Genomic DNA, 18,163 nt, shown 5'->3' with positions numbered 1-18,163 from the left:
AGTGATAAAATGTCATGTTTTAGTTTTATACAGCTCTGCACTTAAATTCTGATTCTACCATTAGCTAGTTGACTAGGAGAAATGATTCTCTTAACTCATATAAGCTTCATACCAAGTTAAATTACCTAACTTACTAATTAAATGAGGTAATATCTAACACATAAGTAATGTCTAATTTTTCTCTATCTTAATTTAATAAGAACTATGTTATTTATTTATGAATAAGGTGTAAAAGGAAAAGGTTCACTCCCTTCATCTCAAAGAATCATTTCCTCTACAGCATTTGCATTTTATTTCCCAAGTCTGTAGAGCTTTAATGGATACAAAGTGTTCAGGGAGCATATAAGCATCTCACATTTGGAAACAATTCCTGGAATGTGTCATTTCAGAAATCAAATGGCAAGGAAATTGTTATTTTACAGGAGGAAAGTTATTTTCTCAGTGATACAAATGCAGAACTTCTACATCATTAAAAAGAGACTCTTATATACATACACATTGGACACATAAAGAATTTTTTTTTCTTTCTCCAAACACAATAAGAAAATGACACTGGGTGGCAACAGAGATATTCTTCATTATGTTGAGACAAAATTCTCATTTAGTTACTTAAGCCTTTTGATAAATTCAACATTCTTAAATGGATTTCCAAGAAAATAAATTATGGATATCATATCAAAAAATTAAATCCCAAACAAGTAATGTGATTTATGATCTATTTGAAGTTGTTCATATTTTTGGAGTCATTGTTTAGACAGATAAAATTATATAAAAATGAAAAAAAAATGGTAAAGATTTTATCTGAAAGGTAATATTCATGCATAGTATTCTTAAACGTTAGTAAAAATTGCTTAGGTAACTGCTGTTTTCAAACACGATTTCATGTTACATTTCAACATAAAACGAATATATGATAATGAAAAAAATACTATTTTGTATCAAGAATAATTAACAGAGTAAAGTAATATATAAGGTAACAAGAAATCTCAAATCTGAGAAATAAATGTCAACAGAGGGTATCAGAATACATATTTTATCAAATAATGTTTTCTACATTTAATGGTCACATAATTTGTATATGCTAAACCTGTTTGCATTTTATTTTCATGTAAGACCTATCCCATAGATTCTTTTTTTTTTGCATTTAACATCATGTTTGTCATTCAATGGTAAATGATAGTAGCATATACCAAGTAAGTATAAGTTTCCACCTTTATAAACATATTTTCTATTAATTTCCACCTCATTATTTTCACAAATCAGCTAGAGGAAAATCTCACATAAGTAATTTTTCACAGTCCTTCCAAATCACATAATTAGTGATATGGAACATTGGGATTCAAAGCTGGGTGAACTAGTCTCTGCCCCAGGTCTGTCTTCTAAGGTGAAAGTTTCCTTTGGAAATTTGATATACAGGAGATAAATGAGCACTTTCTAAAGAATGTGAGAGAATGACATGTTAGGACAAAGGAGTTGAAAAAGTAAGTGGTCCCTGCCAGAAACCAGCTTCACCTAGTCCCCAGGTAACCCAGGAGCACCAAATGCATCCCTGATGTGAGCCCACCCCAAACCCACCCTGAGAAGGAGTCTGTTGTTTTTTACCTACATATCAGCCAGACACTATTATTATTTTATTTTACTGCTTTTACACATTGCTATTCTCTGGCTGGAATTTATTTTCACAAGCAAAAACAAACAAACAAACAACAACAAAAAAAATAACTGAAAACCTTTTAAGTTCTGAATCCATAAAAAACTTCAGGTACTTCTGTGATACCACACTGTACTCTCTCCTTGAACACAGGACCTTGCATATGATAGGAAAGTGCTCTACTACTGAATCACATCTCCAGCAAGAGAATTCTTTTCTTTTTTAAAATTTATTTATTTATTTTTTTTATTGGTTGTTCAAAACATTACAAAGCTCATGATATATCATCTTTCATACATTTGACTCAATTGGGTTATGAACTCCCATTTTTACCCCAAATACAAATTGCAGAATCACATCGGTTACACACTCACATTTCTTATAAAAGGAGTAAGTTGTGCCTTTCCCCTTCTTTCTGGCTTCCTGGTATGTGATGTGATCTTTCTCTTTTATTGAGTATGGTCCTGCCCAATCTTAAACTTCCAGCTTCCAAAACTATGAACTAAATACTTTTTTTTTTTCTTTAGGAAGTCACCTAGTGTCAGGCATTTTGTTATAATAATGCAAAACAAATAAATATATTATTCTTCTCACTCTATTATTAGTTTCACCATGGACAAGGAATTAAGAACTCTTTCATATTCTCTCTCTCTCTCTCTCTCTCTCTCTCTCTCTCTCTCTCTCTGTGTGTGTCTCTTCCAATTTGTCTTATATGTCATTTTGTTGCTTAAAAATGAAAAAAAAAGTCACTCAGCACTCAGTGGAGGATTTCTCTGATGCCAATTCAGATCGCTGTTCAGTAACAGTGATATAAAACATGTGTTTATTGATGGTCACTGTGCTCACCACTCATGTTTAAATCATTCTGTTTTCCATAGGTCTGCTTTTGTTCCCTATCTAGATGAGATTGTTATAAAACATAGCCAGGGAATCCTGTCTACATTGCTAACATCAAAACACTAGATCAGTTCTGGTCTCACTGGCTCCTCCTCTTAGCATTCAGTTTGGCAGCTCCTTTTTTTTTTTTTTTTTCCATCCTATCATCTTTTTCATTGCTTCTTTGAGATAAATATTTTCTGCCTCCAGTCTCTGAAAGGTCATAGGGAGACAAACGCTGATGATTTCCTAAAAGAGCAATTCACTTATTTCTGCCAGAAATTAACCTTTGCTTTGTACTAATGGAATGAGTTGACTGCTCTTCCATTGTATATCTAGGCTTTAGAATAGGACCCAAGTCCTGGCCTTAAAACAGTATAGCTACAAGGAATGAGGGGCAGAAATGAGTCACAGGCAAAATGATATGGGTCCTGTATTGATCCTGAGCATACTAAAATAAATAATCTTTATCCTTTATTACGTAGGAGACAAAACAGTAATATAATTTCAAAATGGCTATTGATAAATTCATATTGTCCCAGTATCTGATAATCCTTTGAGATATAGGTCTTGGCTCATTTTTTAAAAAATCTCATTTCTTTGTTGTTTTTAATTGCTGCATTGATAAAAATAAAATAAAGCTTTACCAATGATTACTAAATAATGAAGGCTAACCATCTTACGAATACTAAATTTTCTTCTATGTAAAGATTTTTTATGGATGAGATATGATCAAAATTTTTTGTGAATCTCAAGGTTGATGAAAATTGCTTTATTTTTGACTATTGGTATGTCAAAAAATAATTTTTTTAACTTTAAAAGAAGTTCATGGTAAGTAGGTCTCCATTAACTGAGAGAAAATCATGTTAATAGCTCAGATGGCAAAAACAATCATCTTTTATTTACCTTAATAATAATAAAAATAATAATAGAAAAGAAAAATAGAACAAAAGTAAAGTTATGTCATATGGGAGAAAACATAACCCGAAATGTCCCATTTTGGTAAGTGAAGCTATATTTTTATATGTAAATTAATATGAACTCTGAGTAAAGTATTAGCACCACATAACAGCACAAAATTATTGTAATTTTTGAACATTCATACTTTTTGGAAAAGAACAATTTAGACATTTGAAATGAAAACCACCATCATGAGCTATTCATAGTTTTTCCAGGAAGTTTCACATTGATTAGGGAAGCTCAAGATTTTAAGGAGTGTTACTCAGTTTTTATGAAAGATTGTGGCTGGATCAGCAATAAAATGTGTAATGTGAGTATTGTTCTATTTCCCCCCTTGTCTTGGTTGTACTGTAAGGCAATTAGATCACTTATGGTAATCTGGCAGCCTATGACATAAGAACCTCCTTATCTTAATTCATAAATCAGAGTAGAAATTAAAGGCCCAACAATACATGAAATGATAGAATTCTGAGAATGTTCTTAAGATTTATACTACCAATACTCCACCACCATCAATATGTACTTTTCTTAGCTTGTGACCAAATGCATATCCTTCAGTAACCCAGTAGAAACATCCAGCCCCTGGGCTTTTTTTTTTTTTTTTTTTGTAGTTTGCAACACAATACATTTAGGAGCTCTCACAAATATTTTCCTCTAGAATTAGCATCAAAAATTAATTCTTAGGTTGAATTATGTATGCAATATTAATGTACTCAGCTGTATATCAACAATCATTAAACATAATTCACACACACACACACAGTGTACACACATACACAAATACTCCTTTACTACCAATAAGGTAATGTTCTGATATATCATTCTAAGTTGAAAATATTCTAGGTCAAAAATGCACTTAATACATTCACCTAATGAACATGATAGCTCAACCTGTGATCTTAACACTTTAGATCAGAACATTTCCATTAGCCTATGACAGGGCAAAATCATCTATGGAAGACTGGTTTATAATAAAATGCATAGAGTATCTATAAGAATACTGTATTGAAACTGAGAAACAGATTAATTGTACAAGTGGTCACCATGAATGAGCATATGTGTATTAAAGAACAGTTTATACTGAATGTATATCATTTGACACATTTATGAAGCTGAAAAATCTTAATTAAGCCTCCATACCAGGACAACCTACATGTCTATATACATGTCTATATATACACTTGATTGGAGAAGTTATATTGTATTTAAGATGGTAAAACTGTCTTTGTACCATAGAAGTTATAATGTAGTTTCTTGTGTAAAAGTGTTTGTGGGGGGAAATGGCTACATTATTAAATTTTCATGTTTTATTTCTCTTTGGGAAGGCCATCATATAAGAAACATTGTAATAATTCACAGAATTCAGTTAGTGACAAGTAGTGTGTTGCTAAACAAAACATATTGTCAATAACAAGTTCTCAGAAAACTGGAAAATATCTATGTATAATATATATTTATTAAAATTGTATTAATTTATATGTAACATATATGTATGCATAGTATATATACTGTGCACACATATATACCTGTACTGCAATAATTTTGATGTGAGATCAACCTTTCCTTTTAAATCATTTTTGGAATGAGCATGTTCTATAAGTGGATTAACTAGAATAGATATGACTGTAGTACTTCACAGTGCCATCTTCTGATTATTAGTGGAAGTGCAGTTCCAGTAAAACAGCACTAAAATTTCCTGAGATATCTGGTTGCTATTTATTATTGTTATTTTGTATTCAAGACAGACTATGTTCAGATGAAGCGTCTGTTGCTTTTCACATCTGTAAAAAAAAAAAAGTGATACTCTTCCCACATGGGATGCCTGAGAGTCAGCTTGCAAACAGGAAGCTTATGCTACTGCATTCTGAGCTCCAACTCAGCTCATGCATCCATGAGTATCTATGACTCAAGTCCTCTTCCCTGCCAATTTTCATGTGGTTTCCAACAGGTCCTTCACTTCCTGAATTACGTCCCAAATCCCTAGACATCAAAAACTTTTATGGTAATCTTTATTGACTCAGATTTCTGACCTTCAGGCTAATGCCTATTAAATCATGGGTTCAAATTCCATCTCTATTCTTTATTATTATTGTGACCTTAGGTTTATTAACTTCTCTAATTCTTAACATCTTAATCTATAAGGTACATTCATGAGGTTCTGAAAAGCATTAAGTTTAATAAAACCTAGAGAAATTCATTGTAGAATCATTACACACACACACACACACACAAATAACCTATAGCTACTGTTAAAATTTTATTTTCAAAATTAAAGTTTAAGATACTGCATTCAGGTTGAACAAAGATCAACCTGATTCCTACACACTTGTTCCTAAGCCCCACAATTTACACTTGCAGGACATCTGGAGCCAGGCAATAGAACGATGCAATTCATGGCATATTTTAAAACACCTTACACACAGAAAGACAATTCTTTATGGGACTAAGATTACTTTTCTTTCCCAATAAAACGAAATAAGCAATTTACAACTTTAAGGAAAGGATCTTCTGTCATCTTTAGTTGAGGTATTAGAGGGCATCTGAGAAGATGCTGCATTTTCTTTTGTTCTTTCACTGCATGTAACATTTTCAGCTACCCATTCCTTTAAGAAGAATATTCACATTAAACCAGAAATCCACCCCCCTGCAAAAGAAACCAATACAAATTCATTTCAGTACTTGACTTTACACACTAGGAGGTGCTGTAGGATATTGATTCCAAGCAAGAGCCCAAGCGCTGTTTATGGTCTGAACTTAGACTGGCTCTACCATTTATTAGATGATAACTTTGGGCAAATAATCTCACTCCAGTGTGCCTTAGTTTCCATCTCACAAATAGTGGAAGTGTCAGTAAACGTCTCCCAAATTTAAAACATCTCCCAAATTTCCAAATTCCTTCCTTCCTTCCTTCCTTCCTTCCTTCCTTCCTTTCCTTCCCTTTTCTTTTTAATTCCAAGAGACATAACTGATTCTACAGAGAAGAATAGTAAGGAAATATGGGTAGCATAGATGCACTTTCTACTTAACACAGAAAATGAATCATTCCCAATTTTTTTCCACATCACGAAAAACTGATCACCACTAAGTCATAGGGAGTTGATCAAACCTTTATTTTCACCAGGCTAAATATTGCTTACACTTTGTCTGAATATTCAGACCTTCTGCCTCTATTAGAAGTCAACAAGCATTTCTATGGCATCATGGGTAAGGCCTGGTTTTGCTGCCTACTGTTTATGTAAACTGAAGTGACGAAAGCCAGGGAAGTGGCACAATCAAGTACCCATTCTTCTAGGTGCACCTCAGAGATTCCCCTTTACTCTCATATACTTTTTAAATGGAATATATCCAAGGGTGAATCCGTGCACACCGTCATATAACACTTAAATTATTTGAATATTTGCTATCATTCAATTTGTTTGACTATTTTCTCAGCCCTCTGCAGAAATGTCTATAAGGCAGAGAATAATTTTCATGTAACTTGGCTCACAAACACAACCTGGTGGAAGACTTATTAAATATATTTATACATTGTCAAAACAACACCGAATTCCTGTCCTTTGGACTTCAGAGGCAATATTTTCTGTTGAGTGCATGCCAAAGAGGTGTTCAAACTCCACAGTTCTCAAATATTAGAGCAGTGGTTTCCAAGCTGTTAGATGTACCCTCGTTCCACATTAAGATAAAAATTAACTGCCTTCTTTCTCAGAGAATCAAATCTAACCCACCTAGCATAGAAACTGGAAACTGACTTTATAAGAAGCAACTCCAGGAGATTCTCATTGAGGTACACTGAGGAGTATATTTTGAGAAACACTCACCTGTGGACATATATGTTTTCTATACAGGAATGATTAAATTAGCTGGCAAGCTTTTGTATTTATATTAAAAGCTTCAACTTGGCTGCTGTTCAAACTAATGAATTTCTTTGGCTGATTTATTTTAAGAATAATTTTAATGTAGCATATATCATCTCTTGGCAAGTTGTTATTTGCCAACACCGTTTGGAGTCAGCATCCTTATATGTAGTTTTTCTTTTCGTGTGCTTTAATGAATAGATTAAATTGTATAGGCAACACTATCATTTAATTCACAAAGCAATTCCCAAAATGATGGCCTGATATTTCTTCACTTTCTAGCTGAAGGAATATGGGCTAGTCATTTAATGTGTTCACAACTCAGCTCTTCCTATTTTATAAAACATGTATAAATATAATGTAAAGCTAAGACACAAGGTTTAAGTAACAGAAGGTAAACAGCTAGCACATATCCAGGGATACGTAAGTTACAGTTCTATAAAATGACCAACTGAAATAAAGATGCATATGGAATATGCAAAAATGATTCAATATATTTCAGCATCATTCTTAATGGTAGTTTTCAGGAAAAGAATGATTTACCCCATTTGGGGAGTGAAAGTCTTATTTGTTAAATGAGCTCATATTCGAAGGGAAAACCTACATGTTCTCAACAATATGGAGTTTCTTCAACCACTTCTACTTCTTGCTAACATGTCACTTTAATTTTTCATGCTTTTTTTTTGTTCTTTTTGTAATTCAGATATTCTTCCTATTTTGCTGTCCAGTTCTAAAGGCTTAGTTTCCTGTGAAGATCAGCAATGAATGACTACAAGCGTTAAAGGAAATTATAAAAGAACATAGAGCAGGCAGGCAGCTGATGGGAACTTTCCTCTTCACTCTTAACCATCTCTTGCTATGCATATGACAGTCAAAGAGCTCCAGTGTGCTACACTTCCCTTTTCTTCCTTCCATTCCAGCCCCTCTTTTGGACCCCTCTGTAGTGGTCATTACCAAACTTACTCCATTGTGGGACCACTTAATTTTAAGAGTCCAGGACCCTCAATCTGTCATATTTCTCAGTTTTTATGCTTTCCTAGTTTAAGACGGATCCCTTTGTTTTTGACATATTGTGCAACCTAGAGTAATAAACCTTTTTTGGAGGCATTAAAGTCATATTATGAGGAGAGAATTTTAATAAGTATTTTTATTTTTTTTATCATATTGTCAAAACAATTTGGAGTTTTCAGAACCCTTGCAAATACTCATGTTCACTTGTTATTTTTTATTAAGGATATTATAGATTTTTTTTTTGATTAATGTTCCTAACTGGGATTGGTTTGAATGTTAGTGAATTGCTTTCCACATTGGTTTCAAATTGCCTGCATGAACTTGAAGGAAAACACCATTTTTTTTTCAGTTTTTTTTTTCTTTCTTTTTTCTATAATAAGGAAGGATAAGAATAAGCCCCAAAATCTCGTCTGGAAAAATTCTGACTTGCTTATAGTGTGTGAGAGGAGTTGTCATTAGGATCACTTTTTCTAAAGTGCAAGTTCACTCTAAAACATGTCTAGTCCCTTTAATCACATAATATAAGAATGGCAATATATTGAATTGCAGTTCCCCAAGCTGGACATTATTCTCTATATACATTAGCTTAATTAATCCTCTTAACAAATTTATGACCGAGGCTGTTATCATCTTTGCACTGAGCAGGAAAATGTGGTAAAGAGATGTTAATTGACTATTCTAAATTCATGTAATTCTAAGTCTCTGATTTCATAATATTAGGATGTAACCACATGAGACAGGGCAAACATCTCTGGAGATATTCAACTTCCTCTTCTACCTTCTAAACCACTAAACACATACTTAAGAGTAAGTGTGTCTAGATGATAGGAGCAGGTTTTGAATCAGAGGTTGAAAGGTAAAAAATTTTGAAACTCTCATAATCTCTTGAGGCTAGGAATAAGTCAAGGAAAGTCATATCCTCCATAGCAGACATGAAACAAACCTGCATTAACCTTTACTAATGTCTTAGTTCAGCTGCAAGGACTAGTTTGGAAGGGCAGAAATTCATGCCACACTTTTAATCCCAGTGTTTCCTAAACAAGAGAGGAAAAAATGAAAAGGGAGACTGAAGATGAGAGGTCAATGCCTATAACCTTTACTTACTTATTTATAAACAAATATTAGAATTTAGGGCACTGCATTTTCTTTTTAAGGACTCTATAAATTGTGTTTTGCCATATCATGAAACACATTCACTGCTCCCCACTCAAGAAGAATACTAATAGAAATAAACTCCAGTTTTATAATTTGGTATATAATAGTCTAGAATGTTGAAAATAACTAAAGAAATATATTTTTCTTGATTTTTAAACAAATAATTAAATTGCATGTGGATTGCTTGTGGTATCCTATAGAAAACCAACACACTAAATTGTAACCTATGTATAATGATAGGTAAAGTGACTTAGTATTTACTGAGTGGCTTCAAGGTACAGCAATGTGCCACATGTGAAAATACATATGTTTTTCAATCCTACTCATCCTAAATGATACATATTATTGGTTTCCATTTGCTAGAAGAAAAAATTAAGTATTATCAAGTTTAAGTAACCTATCTAAAGGAAAAAAAATGTGGTATGAGCTGGGTGGAGGACATTTTCAGAGACATGACCCTAAAGTTGTTATAGTTATGGAAGAAAATATAGAAGAAATAAGAACCAAACAAATGTACCATCATCTTACATTAATGCTAACTATGAACATATTTAGGAAGTCATCTTTTCAAGAAAGTAAGTAACTCGCCATTTAACAACATGTAGAGTTATAGGATATATCTAACATGTGAGAAAAATATGAGCAAGTACCTTGGAACTACACTTACAGGAAAGAGTTTCATTGACTCTATCTCAAAGGCACTAAAAATATCACCCCACCCTAGACCTGAAAGGTCAATACAAACCATTTTACTGTGAGAGGTAAATTGTGTGCAATGGTGAGAACTCATTAATGACTCTGCATTGGGTTTTGAAATTTATATATATTTAGTTCAGCTCACTCTTCAAAAATCACCTGAACACAGGGTGACAAATGGTGTTTGCTTTTTCATTCTCTCATGCCCTTTGTCAATAGTGTATTGTTCTATTATGATTTCATGCAGTCAGGGAATTTGTTTTAAGACTGCTTTTTATTTCACAATAACTAGAATAGTTGTAGATACACTGGAGATATTAAAATTCACACGTTGTTTAATAAGAGAAGATATATATTCTAAAGAGCAGTCACATAATAGAACATAAAAGAATCTGTGGAAAGTTCTGGGTTTTAGTTTTGCCTTCCCTCTGTGGCCTTGGGTAAGTCCCAACCACTCTCAGCCTCAGTTTTCTCATTTCCAAAATGGAAGTCTTTGGACTAGAACACAACCTTGTATTCACAGCATGTTTCATAATAAATAGACTCTTTAAAGTACACTTGAGGAGATTAAAGCACTCAAAAGCAACACCAAAGAAGTCAGACATAATTGCAAAGCAATCACCACCTATGGTATAATAGCATCTCCTGTGTTCTTGATGGCATTTCAAAAGCATACTGATCACTCTGTTGACCTTCAGCTTGTGTCTGAGAGGAATGGTCTATTTTCAATATGTCTTTGCCTTCCATCATCCTGGAGACAAGTTCTTGGAAGTTTTAATAAACATGTGCATTTCTTTGGATGCAGAATGAACATGATCTGAACCTTTTATTTCCCTTTAGCCACAAATTATATCTTGTTTTAGGGTCTATTCAGCTGACATTTGTCATTGTCAATACACATCCACAAGTATATATGTATTTCATATATATATGAAATAATATATATATGAAATAATATGTATTTTTCATGGAATGATCAGCATTGCATGACTTAACTTTGAAGAGGTTATTATATAAGCAAACTAATTGAATTAGAATATCACAAAAGCCATTTGCCAAATTGTCTTAGTATATGGTCCCTTTCAGATGATGATTGTTTAGACATGTAACATTTGATCTTTTCCTCTATCAGTGATTCTTAAATTGTTTTCCATAGAAGAAAAAAATGTCCTGAAGTCAGATATTCTTCCTATAACTTTTTTAAGTTTTGTAAATATTAGAGAATGCTAATAGATGGTGAAACCTATGAACAAGTAGAAAACGTAGTGAAAAAAAATTTGTCCATTCTGCCAATGTGATAAGGAAACACCATTTTTCAATTGTTCATCCACACCTCTGCTCATGGCTTGGATTTCATATTATAATTCATAGAGTGTCAATGCAATTGTATTTTAAAATAGGGACACGAGTAGCTAAACATACACTTTTGCGCTAAATCATATTCTAATTAATTAATTAAATATCTTTAATTTTCACAATGTTCATCAAAGGGCGCAACTATTCAGGCACAATATCACTAAAACACTACTGAGAAGGACTAGCAGAGCTACCAAATGACCCTATTACATCTTCTACAGCTTTTCTTCTCTTTATTTTAGATCATGGCAGTGATTCTTTTCAATTTTGTGTCACTCAGTTGATTTACAGTCAAGTTTTCCTTTGTTTTTTCTTTGACCAGATTCATCAGAGATTGGAAAAAAACCCTGAAAATAATAGTAATAGTATGGTGAAAGCTGAACAGACTAACTCTGTTGAATACTTACTGTGTTCCACCTGTGTTCCATGGAACATGCCTAAATTCTTTTAAAAATTTATTTTTTTTTAATTTTTTTTCTGTGGTGCTGGGGAACAAATGTAGGACCTCACACATGTGAAGTTAGTGCTCTGAATGCTGCTTCACCCCCAGCCCTCATTCAGTCTTTAAAGCAACATAATAGGTAAGTTCCATGAGGTATACTGTTTTCTACATGGGTACCATGATTATAGATGATAAGCAATTTCCATAATATCATACAACTAGCAATTGTTGCATGATACTAACATTGATTACAAAATATTATTCACCTCATCATCCTTAGAAAGTAGAAGTTACTATTGATTCTCCTTAAATTGGCATTATTTACTCTCTTCTCCATATACACTTACAACGTTGCATAAAATTTTGATATTGTCTTTCATCCAATTTTTTTCCTATAGATACCTTTTTGTGTATATAACTAGTTCTAGGGATATGTATTTGTCCTTAATCTATTGTTTCATTGTCCTTACGCCTCATGCAATAACTAACTGATGGTGAGCACACTCATTATATGATAATGAAAACCTAACAGACAACTCTGAAGGGATAAAGATAAGTTCAGGTAGTTTTATTTTTAATTCCTCAGAGAAGAAAACATAATCTTGAACAGTGTCTGTTTAATCAGGTTTCTTAAATGATTTAGTCCCATTTGTTCAAGTAATCATAACAAATCCTCTAGAAGTCACTCAGAAACACACACAAACACACACACACACAAAGTGTCTCAAAATGCATGTGAAAAAATTTCATTTCACAAACTCCTCAGTGGTTCCACTGACGTTTACTTCCTGGTTGGAAGGTCAAGTTCTCTTCAACCACTTACTCAGTTTGGGACAATTGCACAGCCAACACGTAAATCTTTTGGGTGTCCCTACCATTTACTCATAGAAAGAATTTAATCCCCAAAGATAATCTCCAAATAAATTGTTTCAACAATAGACAATTCAGGGATAGAATTGAAACCTCATATGTTGTAATATCTTTTCTTTCCAAATCTCTTATGAAAATTATTTCTCTAACTTATTTACATAGGATATTCCAATACTTTTCACAAAGAATTTCTTCAGGGTAGTCTAGGTGGTTTCACATAAAGGGTCATGTGTAGCTCACACTGTGTAAAATTACGGGAAAAACAAATTACCTCACACTATTCCAGGGGATTCAGAGTGAGACTGCCTCCCACATTAAATATAAAATATTTGTGAGTGAATTCACATGCAGCGTAGCATACCTGTGAGCCCAGCTAATTGGGAGGCTAAGCTGCAGTATCATGAGTTCAAGGCTGGGCCTGGGAGCCATAGAAAGATGCTGTCTCAAAAAATAATTGTGTGTAAGTGTGTGTACTGATTGTGTGTTTACTGTTATCTTTATCTTTGTCCTTTTCTAAACTTTATCCTGAGGTTAGAGTAAGTCACAGAACAAACAGGGGCCTGGGGTATTCTCAATATACAGTATCATCTAAACATAGACTCCAAGCAAACATGTGGTGTGAGTGCTGTTCAGAGGGCCCAGGAGAGATCTCTAAGGTGACTCCTATTGGGAAGACTATAACCGACCATCTGCTCAGAGTTCTTCCTTAATGGAAAATCACCAGAAGTATGTGGACCTTCACTCCTCCCTGCTACATCTCTCCCCATTAAGTCATTTAAAACTTAACAATCCAGAGGCATAAAGAATATAGCCACAGCCTAAAGGAACAGAGATTCAGGAGACTAAAGAACAAACCTTCTCCAGTGCCCCATGAGTCCCTTTTCACCAAGAACTTCTAAAGAATTTTTCACCCTACCATTCTTTTTAATACCTACACTTCTTTCTGAAGTGAATTACTGGCTGCCTTGGAATAGCAATTTAATACCTCTACAGAATGAGGCTATTTAAATAGTACAGTCATTCTACTCTGAAGCTATTAAACCAACACATATATTTGCTTTCTTTGACCACATTTATTTGTGCACAGGTTAAATGGGTCTCTGTATTAGCTACATTATTCATATTATTAACTTGACGTTTTGAATTTATGTGTACTTTACAAACAAGAAAGACAATACGCCAGTAAATTAAACAGCTCTTTTTAACTCTATGGAATTTACCAGAAAAACAGAGAAAAATTATTGGCTACTGTTGAAGGTGACATTTATCTTTCTCATAGCAAAAAGTAACTATAATTGGAGGATAATTACTTTTTTTTTCCAATGAAATTTGGGGGATTTTAGTGCTTCAGAGTCTAGAGTTGCTACAGCACATGAGAGGAAGAGGAGGAGCAAACAGAAACAACTCTGTTCAAAATTTTCTATTTAAAATTCAGAATTGTGTTAGAGTTTCTATTCCTATGGCACAAATACTATCGAATAGTGACTTTTCTTAACTGCAGTATTTCTTTCAGTAACTTTTTGCTTTAGTTTACAATAGAAACCAACTTTAGACTTATTGGGGAAAAATACTAAAGTATTGAGGAGCTATATTCAGAGCAAGAGATAAAACAAATTCTTTTTTTTTTATGCAAAAGGGTCTCAGCTGCATATTCCCCACACTTTACAAGGAAGTTGACATTAAAAGACAAGTGACATTACCCAAAGGTTATAGGAAAAAAAAAACAGTAATTATCACTCTCTGCTAAGGCATTCTACACAACCTAAGAACGTGAAATGCCATTTGCTTCACATATAGGACCACTCACTAAGAAACAAAGTTAACAGTAGTCTTTGGCTTGAAAATTCACTGTCACAGGTGGCCATGACTGAGCTGCACAGTTTTTCACAGCAGGACAGTAAGTTCAACCTTACTAATGCAACTGTTCCCACAAAGCTGTTCAGTTTGGGTTCTAACCTGCACATTATCCATATGCCTTTAAGAACTGTCAAATATTGCAATGAGAATGGCCTTCTGTTAGACTTCTTTAAAACATATTCTCTTTTTGCAAAGTGACATACTGATAGTACCACATTAATTTGGAAATGTGTTCACCATCACAAGGTAAACTGGATATCCAGTAAAATAAATTCCTACAGTGTATTCACATTAACAATATGTGGTATTGACTATGAAATTTTTGTCTTTTCAAGTTTAGTATTCTCTTTTTGAAAAATTTAAAGACCTGTCACAATTTTATACATACCAACATTGCAGAAGTTTTATATCTAAAGAGATCAAGGAATGACTTTCATTTTTTTTGTTATAAATGTGTTGACTTTTATTAAAGAAATTTGTTTTTATAGAAATTAATACTTTAATATCAGAGAAAGAATATGGCTATTTGTGGTTATATTATTAACCCCTAAAACTTTGGAGATGAGAATTTACAGCTTTCTAAGTCATTTAAATTATAACATCTTTAAAATACAAATATACTTTTGGAAGTTTGAAAATTCTTATTCCCTTTAAAATCACTGTACACTGGGTTTCCATCACTTAAATGTTTACTGTTTTAAGCATATGTTGACTGGCGTCTACTTAAGTGCATAAACTTTGGAAATTTCCTTTCTCTAGAAGACTACACAAGTAATTATTAAACTAGAACATAAGAGTAAACGGCAAGATTTCAAAGAATCACTGTGATATATAATAATCTGTTTAGAGCTAAACACAAATATTGAAATTGTCTCTGCATTTGGAGCAAGTTATGATAATACTCAGAGGCAAAGTGGTATTCTTTAAAACCATGTGCATCTTACGAACCAAAGCGACAAGCAAACCTTAAGGAAAATAAAATTTAAATTGTGTTTTAGTCTGAGAAATTCACCTGGGCTTTGTGTGCAAGGAAAGACTAAATCCATCCACTTCATGGGGCTGAATGAAACAGCTCCAACACACATACATACACACACACAAACAAAATAACAAACAAAGTTTTGAGAAGGACAAGGTGTATGAATTAGGAATGGTATTAAAATTTTTTATCATTTTCATTTTAAAGTGGTAATGAGTTTTCTTTATCTTTTTCCACTTCAGAATTATAAGCAATTCTATGTTCTTTTCTTATTTTCTATCAAATGCACCATCAGACAATGTTTTTATTCATGTAGATTTGAAAGAAGCCTCATCCTCTGTGTGTTATTTTATTTTATAGTAGCCAAGGCAGAGTGGTTTCTGCCAATATGATGCTGAGGGCATGCAGAATAAAGACTCAGTCCTGGGCAATGAAACAGTCCACCCTTGTGTTATGCTTGTGGAAGAAGAAAGCAAACCCCTCACCAACTTTGGACTTGATCAACACTAGCAAGTCACAAAACTCTTCTCAATCACTGCATTTTAAATCTCCACTAAAAATAGCTCCTCTGTACTAAGCCTTAAAGTCTCATCTATGCCCAGTGATGGAGTACAGTGCTTAATTGTTTCTGACTTGGGTCTCTGCATCAGCACTCTGAGAATGTTTTCTAACTTTTAATTGCCTTCTGTGCTCTTTAATTAGACCTATGCACAAGACAGCCCAAACAAAACACCTATCACTAAGCCTGCCCAAGAAGTCAAACAGACCATTTCACTAGTCCAAGAACTTTTGCACGAGTCTTCAAATCTTCTAGCACCTTCTGTTTGCCCTGGTTTCCTATATCTTAAAATCAGGCACACTGAAGCAGGATGGTGAGTTCTTTAACTATTACAACAGCTCCAGCAGTGAAGACACTGCCTTGTGACAATCCCATTCTTGTTTCTCTATTTCCTTTCTTAATTTTGTTCTATTACCGCATGTTTTCTGTTCACTGCTACTAGAGCTATAGAGGAAAAAAATGCCTTCTTTCCCTCTGAAGAGAAGCTTTTGGTCTCTGCTGGAAGCAATCCTGAGACTTTCTCCAAGGGACTGGGTTAATTAGAAAGGGTATCTGTTCTCCCTGAAGGATGTCTGAGCCCAAATCTTAACAGCAATTCTCTAAGGCGGAGATGCAAACTGTTAAAGTGCCTTTGACCCTCTCTGGTGACACGCAGTAGGACCTACAACGCACCGGCAGCGCCCCTTGGCACAGGTCACTCTGGCTCCTGGACTCACCTGGTGCTGAGTACCAGCGCTGGCAGGAGAGGCAGCAAGTAGTGCGCGGGGCTGAATTTCATGTTGTCGCCTGCCGGGGTCCTCCTTCCCTTGCTGCCTTGCCTCCTCCGTGTCCTGTCGCTCCTCAGTGCCCGGCTCCGTCCCCAGGAAGCGATGAGCACTCTCCAGTGGTTGACTGATGGAGACGGACAAACGGACGGACGCCAGCTAAGGCAGGAGCTAGGAGCTGGGAGTATCTTCGAGAGTGATGTCACCGGTGAGGCTAGCCTTGCCTGGGATTGTTCAGCTCCGCGGCTCCGGAGCCCAGAGGGCGCGTTGTCACTCCAGCTGGAGGCGGCGCGGGAAGAGGGAGGGGTGTCCAGCGATCGCCCCGCGCGAGGCTGCGGTCACCCGGCTGCACTCTGGTCACTCGGGTGAGCACCAGTCGGGAGCTGATCATTTATTCCCTTTTCTCCTGAGGACTAGGGGGTGGGGGCGGGTGCAAAGAAAAATCTAATCTGCCAATAATTGAACTGACGTGCTTGGTAAGGGGTGAGAGTGGATTCAATAAGATCAGACTCTTGGAGTCCTAGGCAAGGTGTCTCTCGCCTGATTAAACCTACTTGGAAGAACGGAGCTCTGAAGAGTGTTTAAAATATTGTTCTAATTAGAAATGCATAATGACTTCCCTGATACGGATGGAAAGAGAGCAGGTAGTAAGCAGCCTCCAGAAATGCACCCTGAGCCTATAATGCCATCTCAAGCTTCTTAAGCAGAATGTGTCAACTACAAAGAGGTTTTGGGACCCTTGAAAAGTCTGCTGCTCCTGGGTTTTGAAGATTTCTGATATTCCTCTGATTCCAATTTATCTGTTCTTACCAGCTACCAGCAATGGGTATGGAGCTGGTGGTCCATGTTCAAGCACCTGAAGGAGTCCATTTCCTCAGGTGAGACCTGTCAGGGAGACAACTGAAAAATTCATCAAAATTGCTAACAGTACTGAACTCCAATTGATGGTATTGGAGAGAGAGGATTTTATGTGTCATTTGTTTTCTCTATTTTCCAACTGTTTTATAAGAAGCAGCCAATATTTAATAAGCTTTATTTAAAATTAAACTAGAAAACAACAACACAAACCAAATACTAGATTCCTTTTGCAAAATCAATTCTAGAAAATGGAACTCATCATCTAGAGATACACT

The 18,163-nt window shown here is 34.8% G+C and overlaps 1 protein-coding gene across 4 annotated transcripts in view; it reads right to left on the bottom strand.

Moving 5' to 3' along the window:
* The window catches only part of Luzp2 (leucine zipper protein 2), a 482,138-nt gene extending 464,782 nt beyond the window's left edge, over window positions 1-17,356 (bottom strand). For 2 of the 4 annotated variants that reach the window (XM_048788508.1, XM_048788507.1), the window contains exon 1: window positions 16,983-17,339. Coding sequence is in view for 3 of the 4 variants with exons in the window: in XM_048788507.1 (XP_048644464.1) it covers window positions 16,983-17,044 (62 nt within the window). In the remaining variant the exon portion in view is untranslated. Of the gene's footprint in view, window positions 1-16,982 lie in introns of all 4 variants that reach the window. The other 2 variants (XM_048788510.1, XM_015477720.2) reach the window with 2 other exon arrangements.
* Between the last annotated feature and the right edge of the window lie 807 nt (window positions 17,357-18,163).

The sequence above is a fragment of the Marmota marmota genome, unplaced genomic scaffold, assembly GCF_001458135.2.
Source record: "Marmota marmota marmota unplaced genomic scaffold, marMar, whole genome shotgun sequence".
NCBI lineage: Eukaryota > Metazoa > Chordata > Mammalia > Rodentia > Sciuridae > Marmota > Marmota marmota.
Note: the sequence above shows the minus strand (reverse complement) of the source record. Positions and strands in the feature narration are given on the sequence as shown.